At 33.1% G+C, this 27931-nt stretch overlaps 1 protein-coding gene across 1 annotated transcript; it reads left to right on the forward strand.

Moving 5' to 3' along the window:
• Window positions 1–67: 67 nt before the first annotated feature.
• LOC128556485 (uncharacterized) lies at window positions 68–27727 on the forward strand. Its single transcript, XM_053541793.1, has 5 exons — window positions 68–220; window positions 16339–16420; window positions 17267–17412; window positions 19454–21790; window positions 27562–27727. The coding sequence occupies exons 1-4, from the start codon at window positions 160–162 to the stop codon at window positions 19585–19587; spliced, it is 423 nt and encodes a 140-aa protein (XP_053397768.1). The 5' UTR covers window positions 68–159; the 3' UTR covers window positions 19588–21790; window positions 27562–27727.
• The last annotated feature ends 204 nt before the right edge of the window (window positions 27728–27931 follow it).

Consider the following 27931-nt stretch of genomic DNA (forward strand, 5'->3'; position numbering starts at 1 on the left):
TGAACACCAACTACACTTGGGCTGGCCTTAAGACCATTTGAATATTTTCAGAAAATCGCTATTTGGATCAATATATGCTCAACGACCAACGTGTTCAGGCTTAAACTGAATTTTGTTCAAACGTATTTAAGTAGAATTAAGGGCGGATATTACTGCAACATGGATGCAATAATTCAAACAATATGCCTTTGCATATTCTTTATTTCATCAATCATTTCGAGTGAGTTATATTCTTTTATTTTACATCTGGCTTACATGTAGACACATTTAATATTATATCTAAATTAAAATTGTTTGTACTGGCGACAACTGCATTTTGCCATAAATATAACATTACTTCGTAAGTGAGGCTAGCCTATTACGAAATACAGATATTTATTATGAAATTGAAACAAAAGTAACACGTTAAAGCATATTTTATATTCCTTATGAATATTTTGAATGACGAAAACATAACACGTTTTTCTTCTCTCTCAGCTTCCCTTTGTTGAAAGAGGTACATCTCCGAATTAACGTCAGAATCTATAAAAAAAATGAGAAAAAAAGTAAATAAATGAATAACTGGATGTGTATAACAATCTTCTGTGCATCAAATAAAACTTATTCATGTTTAACTTAAAAGCGTTTAATGTCGAAGAAAAAACTTTAAAACAAACATTGAAGCGATTTCCTTTCAGAGGCGAAAAAGGGAAAGGACAACCGTAAGCCAATTAGCTTTGTGTCAAATTCCCTTATCACAGTTATTGTATATTAAAACAAAAAAAATATGTTTAAACCAAAGGCGAAAAACATTGCTCCCATTTATTTTTGGTTAAACAAAACAATATTTTTTCACGTACTCCATCTAAAAAAAGAAAAGAAAGCAGTAAATATCCGAAAAATGAATTATGCTTTTATTTTATAGCATTATGTTACGAAAAACAATGAGGCTCCAGTTGAACACACTGAACTTTATCCTAGTGAAATATGATTTAAATTATTAACTCACGATTTTATCAATTTTGGAGCAGTAAAACTAATCGCTTAAACTTGCATGTTTTAGCTTAGCGTGATTCAAATGTAGTTTACATTGGCCATAATGAGATGATGTGCAGAACGCACCCTTCAGTGCCAAGAACGTAAGGTGAATATAATATGACATGTCCGCTATATACGAACTTCTCACAAGTAATTTGTAGGGCGGTTTGGGGAGGCATGCAGGGATTTTTTCTTAAAAACCAAACAATTGTTGTGCTTGTCCTATGTCCTATTTTTCGTGTTTCTTTGGCGGAATAGGTAAACATCAAAACAGCAAACATGGACTAAATTATTTTTGGTTCTTGTAACATGTATAAATATTGAGTTCTGCTCAACCCGGGGCTAGAGGGTGTTGACGGTAGCATGTATTTCCACTAACGCTCACGAACAGGCTCAAATAAACGTTTTGTTCGTGTTTGGTAACATGTAGAGCTTCCATTTTAAAGCTGGCGAACATAAAATATTTTATAAAAAGATCAGCAACTGCTGATATTGTCAACACAAAATTATTTCATGCGCAATTCAAATAGTTCCGTTATGTATAGCAGTTTTACCATGGATTTGTTTAAACTTACCTGTTTCAACCATCTTGGAACAAAAATAGAATTTGGAGTAGTATTAGACACGGCATGTCATTGTCAAAATATTTTTAAAAGCTTTTGAACTCACAACAAAAAATAGGCATGACAGTTTAAACTTCTTTTTGTTGTTCACATAGAGCCACGCCATACTGAATTCAGTACACTTCGGTTATTTCAATACACTAGTTCATAAACTGTGCTATTAATCAGATCACGCCAAAAATCATGGCTGAAAAAAGTTAATAAAGATGAAAAACTTGAAAATTCGAAAAAACGAGGTAGAAGTGAAACAAGCAGTCTAAGTGAGATGGATTCAAGTTTCAGTACACCGCCGACAAAAATAAACGAGCATAGGAAAAAAGAAAATCATTCAAAATCTCAAAACCGAAAGGAAATAGATATGGCTCAAATACAATGTCAATTAATGGAAATAAACAAGAAATTATCAAATGTGATCACGAAATATGATGGCAACTTAAGAGAAATGATACAGCAATTGAAAGATGAGCTTCTACAATCTGTCGAGCGAAAATTAGAAATTCTAGAAAGTAGATTGTTCGACAAAGAAAAGGGAAACGATGAACTTAAAAAAGATTTGAAATTTAATTTGAAACTAGAAGAGCAGTATGAAGAAAACACCAAAATACGATACGAGTGCGAGTGTGACAAAAACAGTGATAGTGTTACTGAGTATCTGAATGATATGGAACAATACAGTAGAGTGAATAATATTCGCATCAATGGAATCTCAGAGGACGAAAAAGAATCAGGTGGAAAAACAATAGAGAAAAATTTTGAAAATTTGAATAAGCACATTAAAGACTTGAAAATGACAGCAGCCGATATCGATATAGCTCACAGATTGGGCAAAAAAGGGGCCCTAAGAAACGTCAAATTATTGTGAGGTTCGTGAGAAGATCAACCAAAAACAAAATTATGAATAATTTTAAAATGTTAAAAGGCAGTAAAATGTTTATTTCAGAAGACCTTACCCAATTTAACCACCATGTACTCCGCTGTGTTAAACAAAAGATGCAAGATGAAGTTAAATCAGTATAGACACGCGATGGCAAAATATTGTTTCAAAATAAGACGGGTAACATTCACAGGGTAAGATTCAAAGAGTACAAGCATTGGATAGATCTGCCATGGCCTGAGGAGGTACAGATGAACCCTGAGAGACAATAACCACTAGAACTTGGTCTATAATGCAAATGATCTATAAAAAAACACTGTATCAACACTTACAATGTATACCTACTGTACATCATGAATATGTTATGTGTTGAGAGAGAAAACTTTTTATATAGTTATGTGTTATTAAAAATGTCAATTATTTACCACAAAAATGTTGAATATTGTAACTTTTGATAGATTTCAACATGATAATACAGCTTCGGTATTAACTTTGTTAATTATTATTATTATTATACCAGATTTGTTGAGCGCCCTTTTCATATGTAATATACGTTCAAAGGCGCTTTACAATTAAACATGTGACACATCGCAGATATGTACGAAAATAACAAAACGTGACATATGCAATCACAAAACTGAAACTGAACAATTTGATTAAACGCCTTTTTTTATAAATGATATTTTCAATGGCGTTGTACATAATAATAAAAAATAACAACAATATCATAAATGAACAATGATAATATTTACAGCCTTATTGTAACAAACAGCCATGACCGCACCCCCCACCCCTGAGGTCGTTTTACCCCTATTGCCAATACCAGTGCTTTAAACATCTGGTACGCCCAGACGGGCTGCATATAGTGGTTCAACCTCCCGGTAAATGGTGCCATCATGTACTGTTTTAGAAAGAAATACCACACATTTCAAGTGAAACTCAAGTCTTGCGAAAAACACACACATAGAACGTCATAACCCTTAAAATGTGACATGATGAAATAAAAGATGGATTGTCAATTTAGTTAATTACATGATGAATTGTACAGTTAAGAGACCTTCGTCAGCGACGAATGACTTGCTGTAGTTCTGTATTACAAAAATAACAATGACATATTTATTATGAGTAGAAACAGTCACAGTTGGTATCTATGTGTTGTAGAAAATTTTGAAAAGGTGTGTTTTGAGAGCTCTTTTGAATGAATTAAGTGATGAATCTTTTCTGAGATTGTCAGGGAGAGAGTTCCATAGTTTTGCGGCGGCAACCCTGAAACTTCTATCCCCGTAGGTAACCAGTCGACTTTTTTGTGGCACAAGGGTTGTTGCTGCATTTGCTGACCTCAGATTTCTAGTTGGCACGTACACCTCCAGTAAGTCTCTCATATACACCGGCGACTGTCCATGCAAGGCCTTGAATGTTTGAATGAGAATTTTGTATTTGATTCTATCTTGTATTTGAAGCCAATGAAGATCTTTAAGGATTGGTGTTATATGTTCAAAACGGGTTGTTTTCGTAATAAGACGTGCAGCTGTGTTTTGGACATTTTGCAGTTTGCTCGTTGTTGATTTTGGCACGCCGTACAAAAGAGCATTGCAGTAATCTAATCGTGAGGTCACAAGCGAGTTTATCAGGGTTTTTGTGGCTTCAGTTGTCAAATATGGTCGAATATGACCAACGTGTCGTATTTGACCGTAGCATGTTCGAGTCACAGAATTAACATGATGGTCCATGTGCATGTTCGAATCAAGCGTAGCACCAAGGTTTCGAACAGTTTTTGATGGTCTTATGCTCGATTCGCCAACTTTCAGTTCTAGATTTTCAACATGTTTGGAGTGTTTTTGACCCGAAAAAAGAATTACTTCTGTTTTGTCTGCATTCAATTTTAACATGTTTGAATTCATCCATGAGCTGATTTCTTTCAGGCATTGTTCAACTCGTGTGATTGTGGCTGCCTTTGATGCTTGGTCAACTGGTTTAAACGATAGATAGAGTTGGGAGTCATCTGCATAAAAGTGGTGGTTTAGACCGTGGTTTCTACAGATGGACCCGACTGGCTTTGTGTACATCGTGTAGAATTTTGGGCCTAGAACAGATCCTTGAGGAACACTGAATTTCATAAGGACTGGTTCAGAGAGTTTGCCATCGATGCATACTGTTTGGTAGCGGTCTGTTAGATATGATGACACCCATTGAAGGGGTTTATCGGCAAATCCAAAATTAAATTTGAGTCTGTGAAGAAGGGTGTTATGGTCAATGGTGTCGAATGCAGCCGACAGGTCCAACATCACAAGTACTGTGCCGTCACCTTTGTCAAGGGATTCGAGAATGTCGTTCTGAACTTTTAACAATGCGGTTTCAGTTGAATGAAATTTTCTGTATGCTGACTGGTTTATTTCATGTAATTGATTGTTCGTCAAATGTTCCTCAATTCTTCTGTTTACCACTTTTTCAAGGATTTTTGAGAGGAATGGCAGATCGCCAGTTATGATGATATTCTTGTCAACTGCGGCGTATTTTGATAAGAAATCTGGCCATTCGGTATCCAGAAAATCATTTGTATTCAGACCATTTTTCTTTGATGGAGGAGGTCTGTAAATAACGGCCATGAGCAATGTGTAGTTGTTGATACTAACATTACACTCAATATGTTCAAATGTTGAAAAAGTATTGTCACTAGTTGAAGAGACCACTTTTACATCTATCACCGATCTATAAATGAGGGCCACCCCACCTCCACGCCTACTACCAGGGCGTGGCACATGCTTGATTTTGTACCCATCAGGTAACAGTTCACCTAGACATGCTTTATCGATGGAGGTGCCTAACAATGTCTCAGTCACAGCAATAAGATCTAGATCATTCGAGATAATAAAGTCACAGAAGGCTGTCGTTTTGTTTTTCAAGGATCTTGGGTTAATGCAACAAATTTTTATATTTTTCTGGCCTTTAACTATTGTTTGAGTTTCATATTTTATGTGGGATAAATTCATTGTTCTTTTCGAATCAAGCACTTCTTTGTTGATATTTTTCTTATGCTTTGGACTATCTGTTGATATTACAGTTGAAATTGCCTCAGGTAATGTTCTAATATTGTCCAGTTTAATCCCTTGATTGATATCCCAATTTCGTGTAAGTTGATTATTACCACCTCTGGCAGATCTATACATCAAAATATCATAATCCTTTAGAATTTTCAATGTTTCTTTGTCTGGTCGTGAAAACCTTCTGGGTATGTTTTCCAATTTCAATAATTGGTCTCTATTATACTTTATAAAGCACATTATGTTGTGAGATTGTGTTCACTGAAAAAAATACACTATTTTACAGGTAAAAGCAGTCTATTCTATTGTACATCCAATTGTTTTATTGAATAAATCCACTATCGAATGAATAAATCCAATTAAAAACACAGAAATGTTATCTACATACATCAATGAGACACTATGCAAAAAATCCCGGTTCTAAAGTCACAGGTTTTTACAGAATAATCAAAATATCAAGAGCACAAATTTCTGCTGCCAACACTTGGCGCAATAACACAGAAATAAAAAAATTTGCATATCAAAATGGAAAATTCAACGGAACCTGAAACTTTCAATATTTTCCATCTTGATACGCAAATTTTCATAAAGGGTATGTGACGTCAATTGTGATGTCCGGATAATATATATTTTTGGCCGATGTGTGCAGATAACAATCATTATTACTTACTTTATTAAAAACTTTGTTAAGTTCAACGGAACCTGAAACTTTCAATATTTTCCAAATTGATATGCAAATTTTAATAAAGGGTATGTGACGTCATTTGTGATGTCCGGATAAAATATATTTTTGAACGATGTGTGTAGATAACATTCATTCTTACTTTCTTAATTAAAAACTTTGTTAAGTTCAACGGAACCTGAAACTTTCAATATTTTCCATATTGATATGCAAAGTTTCATAACGGGTATTGTGATGTCAGTGTCATGTTTGCCACGTCCAAATTTCTTTATCAGTGAAATTTTCTTCTCGTGACGAGGTGTGTAGACAACATTCATTCTTACTTTCTTAATTAAAAACTTTGTTCAGTTCAATGGTACCTGAAACTTTAAATATTTTCCATTTTGATATGCAAATTTTCATAACGGTATGTGACGTCATTTGTGATGTCAGTGTCATGTTTGCCACGTCCAAAGTTCTTTATCACTATATCAGTGAAAATTTTTCAATTTCAGTCATGCTTATTGAAACTTTCAATATTTTCCATATTGATATGCAAATTTTCATAAAGGGTATATGACGTCAATTGTGATGTCTGGATAAAATATATTTTTGAACGATGTGTGTAGATAACATTCATTCTTACTTTCTTAATTAAAAACTTTGTTAAGTTCAACGGAACCTGAAACTTTCAATATTTTCCATATTGATATGCAAAGTTTCATAACGGGTATTGTGATGTCAGTGTCATGTTTGCCACGTCCAAATTTCTTTATCAGTGAAATTTTCTTCTCGTGACGAGGTGTGTAGACAACATTCATTCTTACTTTCTTAATTAAAAACTTTGTTCAGTTCAATGGAACCTGAAACTTTAAATATTTTCCATATTGATATGCAAATTTTCATAACGGTATGTGACGTCATTTGTGATATCAGTGTCATGTTTGCCACGTCCAAAGTTCTTTATCACTATATCAGTGAAAATTTTTCAGTTTCAGTCATGCTTATTGAAACTTTCAATATTTTCCATATTGATATGCACATTTTCATAACGTGTATGTGACGTCAATTGTGATGTCTGGATAAAATATATTTTTGAACGATGTGTGTAGATAACATTCATTCTTACTTTCTTAATTAAAAACTTTATTAAGTTCAACGGAACCTGAAACTTTCAATATTTTCCATATTGATATGCAAAGTTTCATAATGGGTATTGCGATGTCAGTGTCATGTTTGCCACGTCCAAATTTCTTTATCAGTGAAATTTTCAATTTCAGCCACGCTTATTGACATATTTATGTCACTTTGGTATATAAATATCATGTCCGCATTTTTTTAATTTAAAAATAATTGATCAAATTTTTGCAATACCCTAATCATGTATATATTTTATAACTGAAAATAGAAAGTATTTTTATAATGGTACAATTTGCGACGTCAATAAATACACTTTTGGCCTGAACAATTAAGCTTTTTTAAAAATATATTAAGGTAAAATCATGTATACATTATACAATTTAAATATAGCTTGTCATATAGTACTGTCATGTGTATGTTTTATTATAGAGTTTAAAAAGGTTTTTGATATAGTATTTGTAATATCATGTACATTTGTATGTATTTTAGTACTTTAACATCATGCACAAATCTTCAGCTCGACTTTTTGAAGAAAAAGTAGAGCACTCACCTCGGCGTTACCATTGTTAAAGTTTTTGATAAAGTCAAATATCTCTGTTACTGTCAAAGCTTTTGACTTGAAACTAAGAAAAGTTATCTACTACCAAGTCTACACTAGGGAAAAAATACGCAAAACTTTGATTGGATTTTTGACAGAGTTATGCCCCTTTTTAAGTTAGATTTTTTTGGATTAATTTTCTTTTGTATAAAGTCAAATATCTTTGTTACTATTAAGTTTTTGACATAAAACTTAAAATAGTTTACTATCAAAGCTAACACCAAGATAAACAATTCCCACAACTCTGATTTGAATTATGACAGAGTTACTAGTATGTCTCTTTAATCTTAGAAAATTTTAGTTAAAGTCTTCGATAAAGTCATTATAAAATTGTTAATATGTATTAAAGAAAAAAGGAAGTTTTCGTAATTGTACATGTAGTAACATCATGTAACATCATGTATACCTATAACATCTTAAAAATTGAAGTTTTAGCAAAAACCTTTAGTTAAATTATGTATACTTTTTTTCATTTATAAAATGAAGTATTACAAAAAGAAACAATATTTTTTTCCTTTTAAATGGTTTATTTGTTTAACTCACTTAGAAAGTAGATATGGCACTGGCTCGACAGTGAACCAAATTCAAATCATGAAAAAACATTGCGGATGTATGATCGTTTCCAAACTTGTAATTATCAGTAAAAACCAACACATTAAATTTCGAGACGGTTAGGACATGGTCAATCAATGTAAGAGGATTAGGAAATTTTAGGAAAAGGCAACAAGTGTTTCAATATTTAGAATCTAAAAAATCTGCTTATTACAAGATATTACAATAAAACGCATTCACCTACACTTATGGCTGAAAAATGGAAAAGAGAATGGAATGGAAAATTCTTCTTTAGTGGAGACAAAAGCAAAAGTGAAAGGGTAGCAATCCTTTTTAATCGTAACTTCACAGGAGATATTTTAACGTATCATGCATTACTTTAAGGGCGATTGATTAATTTTAGTATGGTTATAAACGAAAAACAAATTAATATTATGAATTTATATGGGCCAAATGAGGATAAAGCGGATATTTTTACTATTATCGAGAAAGAAATTAGTCAAAAATTAGAGGAACATTTTATAGTTAGTGGTGATTTTAATACCATTTTGACTACAAATACTGACAGAAGAAATGGAAGGATTGATAGCCATAAAAACTGCAGACAGAAAATAAATGATATCATTAACATTGGAAATTTAATAGATTTTGGAGATTATGTAATCCATCAAATCTACAATATACATGGCGTTCAAACACAATTCCAATCATCTCCAGTAGACTTGACTATTTTTTATTATCTGAGTGTTTAACGCAATATGTCAAAAGTTACACTATTCAACCAGGCTACCAAACAGACCATTCATTGGTTGAACTAGAATTTGATTTTATTAACACAAAAAAGGCCCTGGTTATTTTATACTAAACAATAGCATTTTGCTTGAAAAAGAATATCAAACAATATTAAGAAATGCCATTCGAGAAACTGTAACAATCAATAAGGACGCAAACCCAAACATTCTATGGGAAGTCATTAAAGGCACTATAAGAAATCAAACAATAAAATATTCCACCTATAGAAAACGAGAAGAAAATAAAATGAAAAAGAAATAAACATAATAGAAGTATTGGAAGAAAATATTTTGAGGGAGAGTAATAATACCACTAATTTAAAAACTTTAAAGGAAGAACTTGACAAAAATAGCAGGAGTTAAATCAAATCATTGATAACAGAATTAATGGAATGTGGATCAGAGCAAAAGCAGTAAGTATTGAAGGAAATGAAAAAAACAACAAAATATTTTGCAGCCTTAGAAAAAAGAAACGCAGAAGAAAAAAACAATATACTAATTGAAACTCAAAGATAAGAAATAACTTCTCAAAATGAAATTTTAAAGGCAGAAGCAGAATTCTATAAACAACTATATAACAAAAAAGAATCCAAAACATGCGAGTATGATTTCTTTAGACCCAAATTGCGAACTTTAAATGGAAACGAAAGACAAAAATGTGAAGGGATATTAAATGAAACTGATGTTTTGAAGCTCTTAAGGAGATGAAGAATAAAAAAGTCCAGGTTCAGATGGTATTTCTGTTGAATTTTATAAAATATTTTGGATAGAGATTAAAACATACTTTCTTCAATCTATTAACTACTCTTATAACACTGGACATCTGACTAGGTTACAGAAACAAGGTATTATTTCGCTTTAGCCGAAACCAAATAAAGACACACAAATTTTAAGTAATTGGCGCCCTATAAGTTTATTAAATGTAGATTACAAAATTGCCACTAAAGCCATAGCAAACAGGATAAAAAAGGTTATCAATTCTGTCATAAGTAGTGCACAGACAGGATTCATAAAAGGTAGATATATAGGGGAAAATGTTCGGTTAATATATGAAATAATAGATTTTGCACAACAAAATAAAATACCAGAACTTTTATTGTTCGCAGATTCCGAAAAAAGCTTTAGATACACTTGACCATAACTTTATGATAAAGTGTTTAAAACACTTCAATTTCGGTGATTCTCTTAAACAATGGGTAAAATTATTTTATAACGATATAAGCAGCATGGTAATAAATAATGGCTATCTATCAGAACCCTTTTTAATACTACGTGGAGTAAGACAATGCTGTCCTCTTTCCTCTTCCTTATTTATTATTTGCATTGAAATTCTCTCAAACTATATTGATAATGATGATATCATTAAAGGCATAACAGTTAATTACGTTGAAATAAAACAATCCCTGTTTGCAGATGATGCAACCTTCATAAATAATGGCACAAAACAATCATTTGAACAAATAATAGATGTTATTTCGAACTTGAGTGTGTGTCTGGATTAAAACTTAATATTAATAAAACTAACATACTAAGGATAGGATCATTAAAAGATACAAACCTGTATTACTGTAAAGATAAAATGTTTAATTGGACATCCGAGTCAGCTCAAACATTAGGAATGGTATTTACAAATACTGTGTGTGTGTTCGGGTTTAACGTCTTTTTCAACAATTTTTCAGTCATATAAACGACGGTTACAAATACTGTAGGCTTACTTATTTTAGCGGTGTACTAATAACAGCGCTTTTAGCGCTATCACATGTGCGCTAATTCATGTCCGCGCATTAATTTGTCCAAGCATTTTCATGTACATTTTCATTTGATGAGGTTTTCTTCAAACTTTTGCAAATAAATACTCTTGAGAGTTTGAACTAGTTACACTGCTTGCTAATATTTTAAGGCTCATGATATTCCTGTATATTGTTCATATTATTTTAGATATATGATCATGCAAAATGAAATATTTAAGCTTGTAGTTTGTGTTCGTTCTCATCTGATCAAGTTGTTATCCATTTCGGTATCACCTTCGGGCATGTCCGTTGTTGCAGTCGCTCGTTTACGGAAAGGTGTGAACGTTTGTATTAAGACACAATGCATGTAGGACAAAGGGGATTCAATGATTAAAATGTGTGACAATCTCGTTTTATTTCGCAATTATAACTAGTATACAGAATATAAAACACGCAGATTATTATAATTAATTGGCAAAAGAAGACAATACAGTTACGTAGGCAATATTATACTGGGAGCGCGACAAAACATCGACAGACAAAACATCGACACGACAAAACGCCGACGCGACAAAAGCTCGACAAAAAACATCGACACAAACATCGACACATAATTTATTTACACTTTTTCTTCATTTTCAGGGGATAGATTACCTTGAAATTTTTACACATATCTGAAAGGTTCGGTCTAAATCTTCAGACAGTCAAGATTAAGACTCGAACATTTACGGTTAATGTTCAGTCAATGGGTGCTGGTATTAAAATGTGCAATTGTGAAAATTATTGTCAGGTACAGACCAAACTTACACAGCTGACACAAAATTTAACACCAGTTCGATTAAGTGCAACACTGATATCTTTTATGTGACAACAACTCAATTTTGATGACAAATGACTTAGTTTGGACATACTAGACAAGTTTCATGTCAAATAATATCATTCTTTGTCACAGATAACAGCTCATTTCTGTATGTTCATATTCGTAAGATAATATATCTGTAATTTAGTCAATAATGAAAAAAAAATTAGCAATATGGTTTAAATTCATTCAAATTAACTGAAGTATGACAAAAAATGATATACGTTCCCTTACTCTGCAAAATCAAAGACATTATTTTGGTAAGGTTTAAGATATTGGCAAAACAACAAAACGTCTATTTAATGGATATTATATGTCAGTATCGACTCAAGTTATGCGATTTCCTTTGATCATAGCAAACTTTTATATAAATAGACTGGTTTTCATTGTACCGTTAAAACCGATGTTTTGTCATTCATAAGTTGTTGAACTGTATACCTTTAGTAATTATGAACAAAAGCATAAAACAAAAAAACAAAAAAAAAAAAAAAAAAAAAAAAAAAAAAAAAAAAAACAGAGATAATTTGACAACCCTGTATACAATACTATCGCTTTTAAATATTTGATTATTTAGAAGGAAACATTAGCCTAAGAGTTATTGTTATAAATCAACGCCATAACCGTTTTTACGAGTTGTCAAAAAATAACTACCGAATACTTACTGTAGTTAAACTATAGAATTTCACTAACGCCGCGCCACATTGTCTCAAACGTCGTTAATTTTGATCATCATATCATGGATAGATAGCCTTCAAGTAAGAAATTTGGACCTTGTCATGGCGTAATAACACCTGTTTTTATCTCCTAGGAAGGTATTCTTTTTTCAAGAGCAGTTATATATATATACCTTTCAGTTTTGATTTATACCTTCATTTATTGTTCTTTGATAGCTTGTTGCAAAGTTTTTACTTCAGTCAACGAACACGAATCTCACAGGTAAAACTTTCAGCAGATGTAATTCAGTTAGTATACTTATTAAAATATTATGTATTCAGAAAAGATCGTCCATGTATTTTGATGTTTATGATCAATTTAATCCAAAAATATATAATACACATTTAAATAACTAATATTCGCTCATGGTCGGTTATTTATGGTGGTACAGGCCTGAAACAGATCGCGTGTAAAAAAATTACAATAATAACGTGCTTATTGCCACTATGATTTACTTCCAGAGTAAGTTCTTGCTTTCTTTTTCAGTTTGTTTATTAGATATTGGTAATTCTAAGGGCCTCTATGATGGTGTAGCGTTTTGTTCCTCGGGCATCTTCGGTATTTGGTGGTTTCCTGATGGTTACAGCTCGACCTGAACATTCTTGTATGACAGACACATCGCCAATACGTTTTTACTACTTTATCCTTACGACTTCTGTCCTTATTAAAAATATATCCATCAAACACAAGTTGTAACTTTGCTTTTTGTGAAGTAACGAACTCCATCACTATGGACGAAGATGAAAGTGTTTTCACTCTTTTTGTACATGTATTCAATTGTATTCATTCTATTGTGACGATAAAAAAGTCAATACTTGGAGCATTTCATCGCTCGATTATACGTGCTCTTAGACTAATTCTACAAGAACGTAAATACTTATAAATTATAATCGTATGATCAAAATTATGAATTATTAATTATGATCATAAATTTATTTTCGGTCAATTTATTGTAAAGATGTTCAATACTCGGATCATTTAGGGCATTTAGAGCACGTAAATGCTTATGAATGATAATCGTATGATCAAAAAAAATAATAAAAAAGACAGCATAAGGTTAAACCTGATGCCTAAGATTCAAAATTTTACAAACTGTTTAAAACAATGGGAACATAGAAAACTAACACTACTTGGAAAAGTAGCTGTTATAAAATCATTCGCATTACCAAAACTATTTTATCCTCTTATGTTACCAAACCCATCAAATCAAATAATGAAAGAGATTAAAACACAATTGTTTAAATTCTTGTTGGATAATAAACCAGATAAACCAAGGACAATGGAAGATCTTTTATAGTATATTTTTGTCTAATGTTGGAGGAGAACTTATATTTGAATGCAATTATTCTCAAAAAGAAATTGATACTATATGTAAATCCAACATGTTTTTTGAAAGATTTATTAGTGGCTTGGGTAAATATTAATACACAGGACAACAATAAGAGTATAAGTAAACAGGTAATATGGAATAACATAAGCATAAAACAGTTTTCTATAAAGACTGGTACGAAAAGGGAATAAAGCATTTGGAACATTTATTTGATTACAGAACAAAGGCTTTCTATAAGTTTGACGAATTTAAATTTTTATATAATGTAGAAAATAGACAATTCTTGAAGTATTACAATCTTATATCAAGCATTCCACTAACTGTTAAACAGGCGCTTGAGCGAAAGAATATTTCTTATACACGAAGTGAATTACTTGTAGATAAATTAAGAAAGTCAAAAGAATCAAATAAACTAATTTACGACACGCAAATAAGAAACGGACCAAAATCAATTTTTAAGTCAGAAATGAAATGGTCATCGATTATATCGGAGAACCCCTCTTGTTGGTCAAATATATACATGCAACCACAGAAAGCAACAATAGATACAAAAATACCAAGCTTTCAATACAAACATCTGATGAGAATTCTTCCAACAAACAAATCATTATTTAAATACAAATTAACAGAATCAAATTTATGTTATTTCTGCAATATGCATGTTGAAACACTAGAACACATGTTTTGGGAAGTAACTGCGTACAACAACTATGGAATAAAATACATATTTATCTTGACAAGAAAAATCTCAAAACACAATTCAGTTTAGAGGTAGTCAGTTTCGGTATCGCTGAAATAAACGTAAAAACAAAGAAAAATATCAAACAGGGAATGTCACGCACCAAAAGCGCTGCCTCCTCAAAACGAACCCCCTAGCACGCAAACGCGTGCACCACACACACACACACACACACACACACACACACTCAAAGCTTACACATCAGGACAAAACGAACAACACACACACACACACACACACACACTCAAAGCCAACACATAAGGACAAGACGAATAATAAGCATACACACACGCGCGCACACAAAGTCAACACACAAGGACAAAACGAACAAACAAAGGAACACAGTGGGGCACCGCCTTGGAACGGTCAGTGGCAAAAACACCACTGGGGAGCTTAAACCGGTTTATGGTGCGCACCCAACCTCACTCTTACCCCCACCATGTTCCAAAGACATGGGACAGTGTAAATAAAAGTAATCCCCTCCTAAAACGAAAAAATGTGATAAACTTTATAATATTCCTAATGAAATCTTATATATTTCAAATCAAAAATAGAAAACAGACACTCAGTTTTGATAGTTTCATATCATATCTTAAAATGAGGATAAAACTTGAAAAAGAAATTGCATTATCAAATGACAAAATAAACCAACATAATATCAAATGGTCTGGTTTTGAGGTATGAATGTAGACGCTGCCGGTTGAGAAAAAAAAGAAAAGAAAATGTTTTACACATTTTACTCTTCTTCTACATAACAAAATGACACTTTCTAGAAAGTACAAATTACATTTTTTTTTACATGATTATAGCAGAAATAACCATTACAATTTTAGATAATTATATGAACTTGGAGACGATCTAAACATCTCATACATCTATTTCTCTTTTTTTTACATTAAACTTTTCACATTTCTCCATAAACTTAAAAAAAAATCTTCTTTGACAACTAATACTACAAATGTTTGTTAGTTTAGATGACCATTAAATACATGTTTATTTCTATTGTTAAAAACATTTTTCCATGTCATCATATTTGTAAAATGTGAAGATTGAAAAATAAATTATAAAAAAAAACATCTTATAATCAGGATTTCTTTTAAAGAAAAAAAATGAAATTAAAAACAGATGTTTATAAAGGCGTTGATAATTACATATTCAGCCTTTCTGTACTTTCAGTACTTTGATTTCTATTTTACTATCACAGCAGCGTTTGTTGTGCCGCGTGGCGGCCGTAAAAATTCTCCCGTAAATTCAGCCAGAGCTGTTTTATTTCGATCTTTTCAGATTGTTCAGCACGACATTTACGTTCTGTTAGTGGTACTGTTTAGTTTTCCACCTTGAACATTTCGACCTGGGTGATTTCAACACTCCCTTTTTCATAGCTTTGGGTATTGTCTAATCACCCCTTGGATATGGTGCCTGTATTTTTATTTTGTCTTTTGGCAGTTTCTGTGATATACAGGCTCTATTACCTCAGATCTGCTCTCTAAATTCTGGTTTGTTTAGTTCTTGTTTAGCACAAGCCCATTATTTTAACTGGGGACCACACGCCGCTTTTCATCGCATTGCATAAATTATGTCGGTATGACTTAAACCAAACAAATCAAACAAACACATTATGTTTGATTTGATAATGCATTTTTTATATGTAACTATATCTGTTTTGCAGATGTACATGCAGTGGAGTATTGCAATTCTTTTTACTACTGTGAAGACGGATACCATTGTTGTGACGACGATACCCAATGTTGGTAAATAGTTTAGATTTGAAAAAACTTGATTCCCAATACCGATAGACAGGAAAGAGCCGATATTAGCAAATTTTATCATGTTATATTGATCGGTGAGTAACAAAGCATAAATTGTATATACTATTTATTTAATGAATGGATAGTCAAGTAACTAGTCACAAACGTTTAACAGAACTAGACACTGTGTAGTGCGCAGGACCTATCCGTGTACCCCAAACTAAACAATCAGTGTCACCCTTATTAGAGGTCAAACATTTTACGTCTATAACTTTTGTCTGCATGGATTATTATTCATAGAACTTGGCACAAACATTCACCATTATACGATGAAATGAGTTGAGTGTAAGATTTAGACCCCTATCGCAAAATACAAAGTGACATTCGGCCACAACAATTAAACTAAATATACAATAGGCCTATATCTACGGTCAAATTTCTATTCCAACTTCTGTGTATACATCTCATACCGAAAGCAGCCATGCCGTATGGACACATTCCAGTTCATCAGCTAAATCAGTTTTTAGAGATATTAAAATATTTGTTATACACTGTAAAGACTCCTGATAACCACGTTGATACAAAATCCTTATCACATGAGGACGGCTACATAAATACTGTTTATTTTGCAAGGTCTGTGTTTTGGCAAATTTTCTTCCGTATCTCGCATTGATTTGCTCTCAACCAAAAGCTTAATTGGTATCAATTATTTCATAGCTAAATCAGATTCTTAAGATCATAAAAGCAAACGCTGTTACTTGTTCAGTTCGGTTCGTAAGGCCTTAATGTATATCATAATGGCCCACCACCTACAATGGTCTCTTTATTTCTTTTTTTTTTATATTTTAGCTCTGACACATTTTTGACGATTGGTGCAATCATTGGTATAGTGATCGGATGTATCGTTTTCATCAGCTGTTGTGTTGCTGTGATATGCTGTGTTAGAAAGCATAGGCACCAACCTGGCCAAATCGTCCAGCCACCACAACAACCTGGTATTTGAACATTTTCACTCTTATTTGTCCAGTAGAGCAATAGATTCCAAACACCCTGTGCTTATATTACAGGTTCAGACTTCAAATGTAAAAGTCTGATTTGCTGTGATATGTTACAAAGCTTAGTCACTGACCTTGACAAACAGTCCAATTAGCACAATAACATGGTGTTTCAACTATTTTTAGGTTATTCGTCTACCAAGAAAAAACTTTCTATGTTCAAATATTAGATAAAAATACTTTTTGTAGAGAGAAATGATGATGTTGGTATTACAAAAAAATGTATATTTATAGAGTAATCGAATTCATGTAATAAGTAATAAGTCATTCTTAATTAGGATGACGCAGTTAAGATTTTTGCAAAGTTTTGGTAAACAAACTTAAATGGAATAAGTCCGATTATGTAGATAAACGCCATTTGCATTTGAATTTTCCTGATTGCTCCAATGTTGACGACACGCCTTGCCAGATTTACGCTTCTTGTCATAGTTGTTGAATGGTGGGGGAGGGGATACAGCATCACTTTTTTGCCATAATGACGTAATACATGCCGAGTTTATGAATAGAAAAGATGATATGTCAAGTTTAAAAATAGAAAAGATTAAATGTCTAGCTTATGAATAGAATAGATGACATGTCTATTTTATGAATAGAAATCAGGACATCTCGATTTGATGACCATTTCAACAAAAGAAAAAAATGAGAAAAACAACTTTGTCGAGTTTATGAATAGAAATCAGGACATGTCGAGTTTGTGAATAAAAATAAGGACATGTCGAGTTTATGAATAGAAATAAGAGCATGTCGAGTTTATGAATAGAAAAGTGAGCATGTTGTGCAATGTTCATTTTTGAATGGAACAAATGGTCAAAACAAACATTGTCAACTTTATGAACGAAAACCTGAACACTTTGTCTAGTCGCTAATTCCTATATAATGCTAAATTTGCGGTTTAACATATGATATAAAAACAAAGAAACATATGATATAGCCTTGTTTAGAATTTTTAAGCACATGTTTTTGTTTGTATAGTGGCTTCACACACCTTTACATACGGTCTTTTGAAATAATGACCAATGTGGTCAAAACTAGAAAAAATGAGTGAATCAGGGATTCCTCCTCTTTTGAAAATAAGTTAAAATGAGTGAATTAGAGGTTCCTCCTCAATGGGAGAAGGTAAAATGTAAAATGACAAAATTAGGGATTCCTCCCTAGAAAATTAGTAACAATGAGTGAATGAGGGGTTCCTCCTCCATGGGAGGAGGTAAAATGAGTGAATCAGGGATTCCTCATCCCTAGAAAATGAGTAAAAATGAGTGAATGAGGGGTTCGTTCCTCCTTCCTAAAATGAGTAAACATAAGAGGGGTTCTTCCTCTTTGGAAACTGAGTTAAAAGTATTTATCCTCTACAGAAATAAGTTGAAACTGGTACAAGAGTGTTTTCCCTTCTTATGAAACGAAATAGAATTGACAATGAATATTCAATTATGACTACCTTATACATGTTCTGATTTTTATTCATAAACTCGACATGTCATCTTTTCTATTCATAAACTCGACATTTCATCTTATCTATTCATAAACTTGACATGTCATCTTTTCTATTCATAAAATTGACATGTCATCTTTGCTATTCATAAACTCGACATGTATTACGTCATTATGTCAACAAAGTGATGCTGTATCCCCCCATTCATCACATAGTTTTAGCCATACTAGTATATCTAAATAAGTAGATAAAGTGTAAAGAAGCGCAGAGGGGAAATCGTAGTTTATGTTTTAATTTCGTTAAAAATTTGTCCGATTATATTTTTCTATCTCGTTCGCCTGACAAATCGTCAGGAAACAGTATCCTAGGATTTAGTTTGAAAATGTTACGTAAAGACAAGAACGAGATTAAAATTTAAACTTTAGGTATGTCATAGAAAAGAATTCTTGGTACTATATATGTCATGAGTGAACGGATGTTATTTAAACTGCTTCTGAAATTACCACACCTGAAAGAGTCAAGTTGTTTTGTAATGTCATTTTATAAAATTAGGTGTCGCGATGATCGCAACTGGACAGCCACAAGGTCAACCGAGATACGGTCAACCGAGATACGGTCAACCGATGTATGGGCAACCTATGTATGGACATCACCCATACGGTCAGCAACATCATGGTGTGCGGTAACAAAGCAGAAACAAGCAACCCAGCATATCCACCTCCGCCGCCGAATTATTAGTGCAAAAATAAGTGTTTGTAAGCGAATTGTGATACGTTATACTATGTACTTTTTACCATTATTTTTTAAGCACTTTGCATATATCCTTTTTATTATTACATAGATACAGTTCAATATCAACATCATATAAACTGTTTATGAAATAATAAGAAAAGTCTCAGTATCGTGTTTTTGGCCTCACTTTGTCATACAGAAGTGACTCTCTAGTGTGTCCTTTATCTGTAACACATCCTGGATAAACTTATAATAAAATTTTGTTCTTTATAAAAAGCCCAGTTTTGAAAGTATATATAAGCTGATATATTTTTACTATTTTAAATCATTAAATTCTCGTATTTCCGTCAGTAATGCACATTTGACTCTTATTACATACACTTGTAGTTAATAGGGTTTTTGAAATTTCCTCAACTGATCTGTAATTTTAATCTTGTTTAATCTAATTCTATTTTGTTTGACATAACTACAGTAATGATTTCATCTACGCCAAAAATAACGCAAAATTATAAGCATAATTAAAAACAACGCTGGAGAGTTTAAACCGGTCAACTGGTTAATTAAGAAATAATAAGTTCCCAAACGTTGTTTATCGTAGAATAACCCGTGTTTTGAGTTCTTATGCGTAAAAATATATCACGAAGGCCGTAGGCCTGAGTGATATATTGTTTTGCATAAGAACGAAAAAATCGGGTTATTCTACGATAAATCACACTTGGGAACTTATTATTTCGATTCAAACACGACATACTAGTATCAATAGTGTTAGAAAAAATGGTAACTACTTTTTACGACCGTGCTACGCACCTGGATCGGATGACGTCATTGCACGCGAGTGGTTTATTGCAGAATAACCCGAGATAGATTTTGCTCTACATGTATGTAGGTTATTTGCTGGTCGTGTTAGCAATGTGCGTAAACCCTCATTCTATTCCAAAGTCCCATTGGGCATCACGTAGTCCTTCACCTGTCCAATCATGCACAATCAAATAGGAAAGCGTAGCGTCCAACCGTAAAAATGCTGAACAACAAATATGCGGTGTGTCTAAAAACAGTAAGGCCATAACCTATTTTTATAAAAAAAATATGACCAAGAATCTACAACTAAAACTACACAAAGATTGCGGTGACAATGATATGTTTCACGTTGCACTATACACAATATGTGGCTTTTGACAGCAAATGTCTGCGTTAGTTTTTAATAGACCTCGTATATTGATTACATTCATTGAAATAAATATGACTACACGCCCAACCAAATAATCCTTAAAATTTTATAATGTAAGTTAAGAAGTACAAAATATTAGCACCCACAGTTTTATACCGAGTCATTGTACTATTATCTATACTACCGTTTCTGAGAACTTTGTTTTTACGAAAATCATTTCAGAAAATGCTTCCTTTTTGATTTGCGGTATTTCAATTATACCTACACTTAAACCATTATCGGCACAATCTGTTCAATCACTTTCGGCAACAAACAATTCGTGAATAGTCGAGACAACCTTTACGAAGACCATTAAGTGTAACACTACCAGGTATACCCAAATAATGAAACCAGTGGCACGTTAAAGGTGTCGTATGTCAACAGAAACACATTCTTTAATGCAATACGTTGTTTTTGTGAAATAATAATCGGTTAACAGCTTTCTAAATTGGCCTTTAGATAATTTTTAAAAAGGTTTGCTACTACCGTCTGATCATTGCAATTATTTTGGCTGATGAACAAATTCCGTATTAAGCAATACTATTGCCTTTTTCAGTTTTTATCTGTGCAAGATAGAACCTTTAAATTTTTTAATGAGTATGTGGCAATCTATGATAGCTTTTGTAAATGTTTAGTATTGTAAATATCCCGGACGACGATGGGTATTCTATAATATGTTTGATGTATTTTAATAGGTAAACGTTAAACGTACACAATCTGCTACACTGATTTGAATATTATATTGAAAAACAAATATACCCAATTTATACTGACGATTCAAAATACGTTTTATAGGTAGGTTGTGCAGCCGTCAGTCATCGAACAAAATTACGTTTGCTAAATAACGCAACATTTTCAGCCGAGGCAAAAGCTAATGAGTTAGCTCTACATTTTAGAACATAATACAATGAAGACAATTTTATTATTATATCTTCTTCGACTCATTTCCTGTTTAACCACTTCTGTGCCAAGGGCCGATTTTGGGCCGATGTTGTTTACTACGTTGAGTGCCAAGGGCCGATTTGGGCCGATCTGAACTGAACATTTACCCCGTTTATTTGATGTCAGTGTTATTATTTTCCAAGCAGATATACATACTATTGTCTCTATGGAAATGAAAACATAACAATCTTACTGGCATATTATGACGTCATTTTCGAGTTGACGTCACTTTAAAGACGTTAACGTATCAAAAGTTCCCGCCGAAATAATAAATACCTATCGTTGGTTTGGGTGTTGTACGACTGACCGAAGAAACGTGATAAAATGACTACAACGCACGTTTTGCGAGAAGAAATATTCAGTTGAAATGTTTTTTATTCAGTTAATCGAAATACATTGAACAAATTACTAAATATTATGTTGATAGTACTTGTTCAGCCTAGCAAACCATTTAAAAACTAAGATATTTCCTAATAAAAAGTCGAACAAAGTTCTATTGAATCAAACTGGAGGCATAAAATATTTTACTGAAAAAGTCCTTTTCACGCTCTGTGTAAGGAACTTCCAAGTGTCGTGCACTGCCTTTGAAATGTCTCGACAGTTTAACAAACTTGTAACCTATATCTTTCATAAAATCGTGATGAATATTTTACAGATATAAAAAATAATTGTGATCCTGAAATAAAGTAATACTTTGCAAGATTTTATTGTTAAGGTGCCTTCAGCTTGAGTAATGTTTACATTAATCTGAATCTAGAGAATGTTTACAGTTAGACCCATTGAATTGTGTTTAGGGGTCTCATTGGCAGAGTGATAAAGGTCACTGACTTCGAATCACTTGACCTTCACCGTCGCTGGTTCGTTAGGGTGTTGAGTTATTATATGTGAGGAAGCATCCGGCTGGCAAACGGAAGGTCAACGGTTCTAGAGAGTCGCCACATGACATACAATTATGTCGATCTGACTTTAAAAACCAAACAACATTTTATTTCATTTTTAATATAATATGATTATACTTCATATCTTGAAGGAGACTGAATCAATATTCAAATAATTTGAACTGTATAAATAAGTGTGCGACTGTTCGAGACATTCCCCGTACGGTACCGATGTGATAAAAATACACTAGACATCCAATGAAGTATGTAAATAATACTAAATATATATAAATGTGTGTGTTGTAATTAGTTTATAAAGATATTATAATCATTGCCGGTGTTGAAAAAAATGAAATCAAACAACGCATACAACGCGCATTCAAGTACAGACAAACAAATAAAAATATAGTTTTACCTATAATATTTGAAACAATGTCGATATGAAAACAAAAGAACTTTTAATTAAACTATGGTGTGTTTAGATATTGAATACTATTAGGATAATTGGGATATTTTCAAACTTATGTTGTTGTTGTTTTTTTTTAAATGAACGACGGAACACAGTTTCTACATTCATCTTTATCGTACAATGTATTGTTTGTTTTTTTTTTTTTTTTTTTTTTGTGATTCATTTCCCTTTCATGGCTCTTTTTGAAATATAGAAAAGTAACGTTCACATTTTTAGTTGCACACGTGTTTCCATAGTAGAGGGAAAGCCGAGTTAAGAGTAAAAAGTAGATTTTTAGGCTCACATTATAGTTACATTGTAACACCTTAGTACGTGAACTTTTATTTTTAAAATTAGAGAAGTCACACATGATATGCGCAACGCAATTTGCCTTTTCTTGCATGCTGGACAGGATTTTCCCGTGTTTTTGTCGGTGTTGGAAAAAACCTTCTTGCATACCAGACAGGTTTGCCGGTGCTGGAAAAACTCGTCATACACTTCGGGATAAGTTCACATCGAAGCTCTAGGGTAGAGTAGAGACTGACACTGTACTCGATAACCCACTTGAACGGTATAAGTTAGTACACCATCGTATCTTCCCTGCTGAAGACCTGAACTCCGCAAACTCCATGACGAGGTAGGGTTTACTGGTTCCTTGCTTTTATCACAGCGCTCATTGTGCAGGGAAAAAGTCTTACACACTTCCACGGCCCAATTTTTGATTGGTCAGTTACTTTACTGGTGGGGTAAGTATCATTTACACAACAGCCTACCCTTCCCTAGAGCTCCGATGTGAACTTACCCTCGGGGTTTAAGATGACTCACATACTGTAATTTATGAATGAATGCGTAAATTCATACGCTACTATGATGAAATAGTACTTAAAAGGAAATCATTTGTTATATTTAATTGAAGAATACGGTATGCAGGAAGAAGAATCTACCATTAGTTGGTGTGGATTGAAATTTATGACTCTCGGAGCCTTGATACCGCCTAAACAGTTACCCGAGAGCCATATTTTCATTCGCATCTTCAAGCGGGCCGCATTACCGCAAAACAGTTACCCGAGAGTTACATATTTCTATCCGCACTTTCCACCATTGAAAAAAAATGATGAAAATGCTCGATTGTTTAATGAGAAATTGAAGGACACATTTTCGATAATAAATATGTCATCCGGTATATCGAATGTTACCGTAGAGGGATCGATCCCGATTTTCGTCGTTTCGCGCAGGATCGATTCCCTATCAATTTAAAGGTAGATTTTGGAATAAAAAACAACACTGCCCATATTTGTACTGATGTGCAAGACGCAAGTTATGTCAAAAGGAAAAAGCGTATTCTTCCAAAGTCCGAAGTCAGACGCTCTGTGCACGTGCCGGAAGCACAGATTTTTTAATTCGATAGTATATATCACATTCGGTATATCGCATGCTACTGTAGAGGGATCGATCCCGACTTCAAAGCGACGAAAATCGGTAGGATCGATTCCCTATAAATTTGGCTAAAACTCTCTCGATTATCATTTATTGTAACATGACAGCGTTTGAGCTCTTCTTTTCAGGTTTATGTAAAGAAATCGTAATAAAATAATTAAAAGAAATAATGCCATATCTACTTTTAAAGACAAGTACAATGAAATGTATTTACTTTATATTATGCTCGCCGGGAAGCTATATATTCATATTCAGGAGCTCGGATCCTGGGCGAGACATATCACGGCTCCCTGTGGTGATCGGCTGAAGATCGGGGGAAACTGGTAAAGAAACACCGTATGTAACTAAAATGCTCGTGAAAAAATATCGGTAAATCCATAAAAACATCAACATATATTTTATTAATTTAAAACCACATGTAACTAAATCGCTTCTGAAAAATTGCATAAATAGTTCAGTTTCACTTCCATGTATGTTGAAAGTAACTACCGTTGTTGATATTTTTTATTTAGTTAAGAATGTCTAATATTATGTTGACAATGATTGTAATGGAGCTGTTGTTGCAAATTACAATAATTACATAGTCAGAGGCATAACTATAATTGTCTTCAATATGTTGTGTTTTTTTTTTTTTTTTTTTTTTGTTGGATTTAACGTCGCACCGACACATGATAGGTCATATGGCGACTTTCCAGCTTTAATGGTGGAGGAAGACCCCAGGTGCCCCTCCGTGCATTATTTCATCACGAGCGGGCACCTGGGTAGAACCACCGACCTTCCGTAAGCCAGCTGGATGGCTTCCTCACATGAAGAATTCAACGCCCCGAGTGAGGCTCGAACCCACATCGATGAGGGGCAAGTGATTTGAAGTCAGCGACTTTAACCACTCGGCCACGGAGGCCCCTATTGTACGCCATTAAGGTTCATATAAAGTGTTTGGACACCACCCCTCAGGTGAATTTTGATTTTGGAAATTTATTCTTCGAAGACCGTTTCTATTTATTATAAATACATACACTGAATTGTTTAGAGGAAGTAGGGAATACATTACACAAAGGTAAGCTTCTTTGAGAATAAGTATTTTGTCTAAAATTGCAGGTACTTCGACCGTCACGGTTCTATTTTGTAGAAAATATCAAACTTTTTTTTCAAAAGTATTTTTTCTTTAAATACGTTTTGTTTGTGTCTGTAACATATTTATCTAGGTACTCCTAGTATTGGAATACAGTTAACTTACATATTTTCTGAAATATAGGAGTATTTTGTCATTTTGACAGCTCTACTTTCACTTTCGTTTTGCAATTTTGGCAAATTTTTGAAATGTAGATGTATTGTAGCAATTTTAACTCTGGGAGTACCTGGAGAAATATGTTAGGCACACAATAAGTAAATACCTAATGTCAAAATATTTTTGAAAAAGAAGTTTGATATTTTTTACAAAACCGAATATGGACAAGCAAAGTACATGTCATAAAAGAGAAATATTATTGTACCGAGCAGAACAACCTCTCTTGAATGACATGTCTACTCCTTCTGAACGGTTTGGTATACAATGTATGCAAAACAAAGGCCTATGAGGTCTCAAAACATGAAACAAAAATTTACTCGAGGGGCAGTCTCAAACACTTTACATGAACCTTAAGGGGCTTGCCTAAAAGCTCCCTAAAGCGGTAGTCAGTCAATGTGATGTAAAACAGAATAAATTAGCTGCACGTAGTTTTATATCAAACTTGAAATACTAATGATTTGTGACATTTCATATCCAGTATGTATACATATCCAATATGTATACAATAGTGAACGTTTGCTATCTGTTCGTCTTGAGGCTGTCCCTTTGAGGCAAAAGAAAAATAAAAGCAAAATATTAAGACAAAATTGAATCGGTTAAAATTGGTTTGAAGAAAAACGCTCAAATATTTTCAAATCATGCACAACTCATAAGGAGATTTAAGGGGTAATTAATTATCTTGCTCAAAGTTGTAAACATCCACAAAGCAGCGGATATATTTTGAATGAGTTTCAGGAGTATCCGTATTAGGAAAGATCAAGTGTGGCAATTTGTCTATGTAAATCATAATGCTGCCACAGCGATTATCAATTTTAAAATTTGTTTGTCAGATATCGAACGTAAAATCCGATCAGCTTACGATGTACTGCAAACGAGAAGTCTTTGTTTTTGTTTCTTATCCGCCAAATATACAGACGAAATATATACTTTTTTTTCACAGCGTAAAATATCTTGTTTCACGGGTTATCCAACAGTTCTCGGCATTCGCGCATGTTCTGTCTTCTGTAAATTGTCATATGTAACATCATAATAAAGTGTTTTCATAGTTTTATGTCCTCGGATGTTTCACAAAAGAGAAAAATTGTCTGTTCTTATCCCTAATTAAGAGTGATCAGAATATGCATGTTGAAGCTTACAGTTATATATGTGATTTACCCAAGAACGAACCCACGACCCGAGAAACAAGTACAGTGTATTGCCAAAGTATTCATTTTAGCTCTAAACATATAGAATTACCTGTCTTATTAAATGTTTTTCAGTGATTTATCGAAATGTCAGAGTGAAATATAGCTGGTATTTTCACAGTGAAAAATATTAAATACTGAAGATATTTTTCACTTGTAAGAAACTATAAAATGGGTAAAGTTAGTCAAAACAGAAATAAAAAGAAACTTTCTTTGTTTTTACATGTAATATCTAAATATCTTTCACTCATGGACGCCATATCTTATATTTTCACCTGTGGGTAAACCACTCATGAAACTATTGTATTCGGTGTTCACTCGTGAAAGATACTTTAATCTCACACAAACAAATAACCTGTATATGATCGGATTTAAGAAAATTTCATTTACTGACAAAAACCCCTAATTATAATCGCAATGTAAAACAATTCAATTAAAGCACCAATTAGCATGAACATAACCGCTGACGTCAAGATTCTCTAACGGTTTTCGACGTCATCGACGTCACTTTGGCATCTTTTGAATTTTCCGTTGGCAGCGAAAGGGTTAACAGTGGATTCATAACAGAAATATGGAAAATCCTTTCGTTCAAAATATACTTCTCATGGTGCATGCATTATCTTTTTAAAAAGCTGCTATATCTATTTGGATTCCAAGTCATGTTGGTTTTATGGGAAACAAAAATGCTGAAATCTCTTTCATTGCCACAATCTAATTAGAAATGAGCATATACTGAATTTAAACCGAATGCAAATGCATATATTTTATATATATCGTCACGGAACAGTGCTTAGTTGAATAAGTTTAGTGATAATCAAACATACTTTAGATGAGTGGCACCAACGGAACAGAATTGTTGGCAGGGAGGGGCGGTTGGGCTGCGGAGTTGTTCTTTCTCGCTATCGACGTTTGAC

Source organism: Mercenaria mercenaria, chromosome 4 (assembly GCF_021730395.1).
Source record: "Mercenaria mercenaria strain notata chromosome 4, MADL_Memer_1, whole genome shotgun sequence".
NCBI lineage: Eukaryota > Metazoa > Mollusca > Bivalvia > Venerida > Veneridae > Mercenaria > Mercenaria mercenaria.

Bases quoted from the DNA above. Each gene is read 5' to 3' on its own strand.
- LOC128556485 (XM_053541793.1), top strand. From the start codon at position 160: ATGGATGCAATAATTCAAACAATATGCCTTTGCATATTCTTTATTTCA. The intron at 221-16,338 runs GTGAGTTATATT...TCTGTTTTGCAG, and splicing joins TATTTCATCAATCATTTCGA to ATGTACATGCAGTGGAGTAT. The intron at 16,421-17,266 runs GTAAATAGTTTA...TTTATATTTTAG, and splicing joins GACGACGATACCCAATGTTG to CTCTGACACATTTTTGACGA.